General features: G+C 48.9%; 1 protein-coding gene across 1 annotated transcript; it reads right to left on the bottom strand.

The window, feature by feature from the left end:
- Positions 1 to 334: 334 nt before the first annotated feature.
- Positions 335 to 934, bottom strand: GNI_002100 (EF-hand protein; the record flags this gene model as incomplete). Its single annotated transcript, XM_011130183.1, has 1 exon — positions 335 to 934. The coding sequence occupies one exon, from the start codon at positions 932 to 934 to the stop codon at positions 335 to 337; it is 600 nt and encodes a 199-aa protein (XP_011128485.1).
- Between the last annotated feature and the right edge of the window lie 216 nt (positions 935 to 1,150).

Genomic DNA, 1,150 nt, shown 5'->3' on the forward strand with positions numbered 1-1,150 from the left:
CACTCACTCAGTGCAAACACTCACTCAGGTATACCAGTCTGTTTCAGACGAAGTTGTCTTGGAGGGTTGTACCCTTTGCTGATGTAAAAACCGGCTCCTCATTAGAATCGCTTTTTCCCTGCTCATGCTGGCTCGATTGGTCGCACTGTTTTGGTTAAGTTTTGTGGGAGGCTCAGTCGGTACTGTAGTGAGTGCGGCTTCAATCACAAATAGATCAGATACCATTGTATGGATCATTGTGTGGACAGGACCGTGTGTGGCCCGCCCACCCAGCACAAACACCGTTTGGACAGGACCGTGTGTGGCACACCAATAAAGAGGTCGTGGTATTTACTTACTCTTTGGTTTCGGTCTTCTTAATTACATCTTGCGGTGTGTTCTCGATGACTTTGCAGAATTCTTCAAAACTGAGTTTCCCGTTGTGGTCAAGATCGAACTTCTCGACGTAGTTCTTAAGTTCCGGTTGGCTCTTTTTGGAGGGTTGGAGGATGTCAATGAACTCTTGGATATCAATTTCGCCGTTTCCGTCAATGTCGAAAACGCTAAAAGCGCTGCTTAATCGCGCTCTATTCGCAACGTATGTGTCGTCTAGCGTAACCGCCAGCCATTCCGAGATGCCTATGTAGCCGTCTTGGTTTAGGTCCATGCGGGTGAACATATCTTCAGCTTCCTGTTCAAGCACATCGGAAATCAGTTCCAAACCCTCCGCGGATGCATTATCCGTGGCCTTGGCAACCCCAGTCATTGTCATAGCGCTTGCCCCGGCCGTCGAGGCGGTAGCCGGCGCCGCTTGTCCCGTGTTCGACGACATGGCACTCACAGCAGCTCCGGTCTCCGAACAGTCCACCATTTTCTTTGCCCCTTGAGACTTATACGCCATGTATGCTTTAATAAACTCTTCCTTGTCCAGTATTCCATTGCCATCAGTATCCATTGACTTGAACGTATCAGTCAGGGTCTTGATGTCAGCATCTTTATTCGCATGGTAACCGATGCAGAGGCGTATGGCATGTTGCAATCGATTGAACCCGTGCAATTTCCGTAGATTATTCACCACCTGATCTGTAAGCCCATCAAACGGGGTAGGACCACTGGCATTATGACCACTGGCATTATGACCACTGGCATTATGACCACTGGCATTATGACC

Source organism: Gregarina niphandrodes, assembly GCF_000223845.1.
Source record: "Gregarina niphandrodes unplaced genomic scaffold scaffold00001, whole genome shotgun sequence".
Taxonomy (NCBI): domain Eukaryota; phylum Apicomplexa; class Conoidasida; order Eugregarinorida; family Gregarinidae; genus Gregarina; species Gregarina niphandrodes.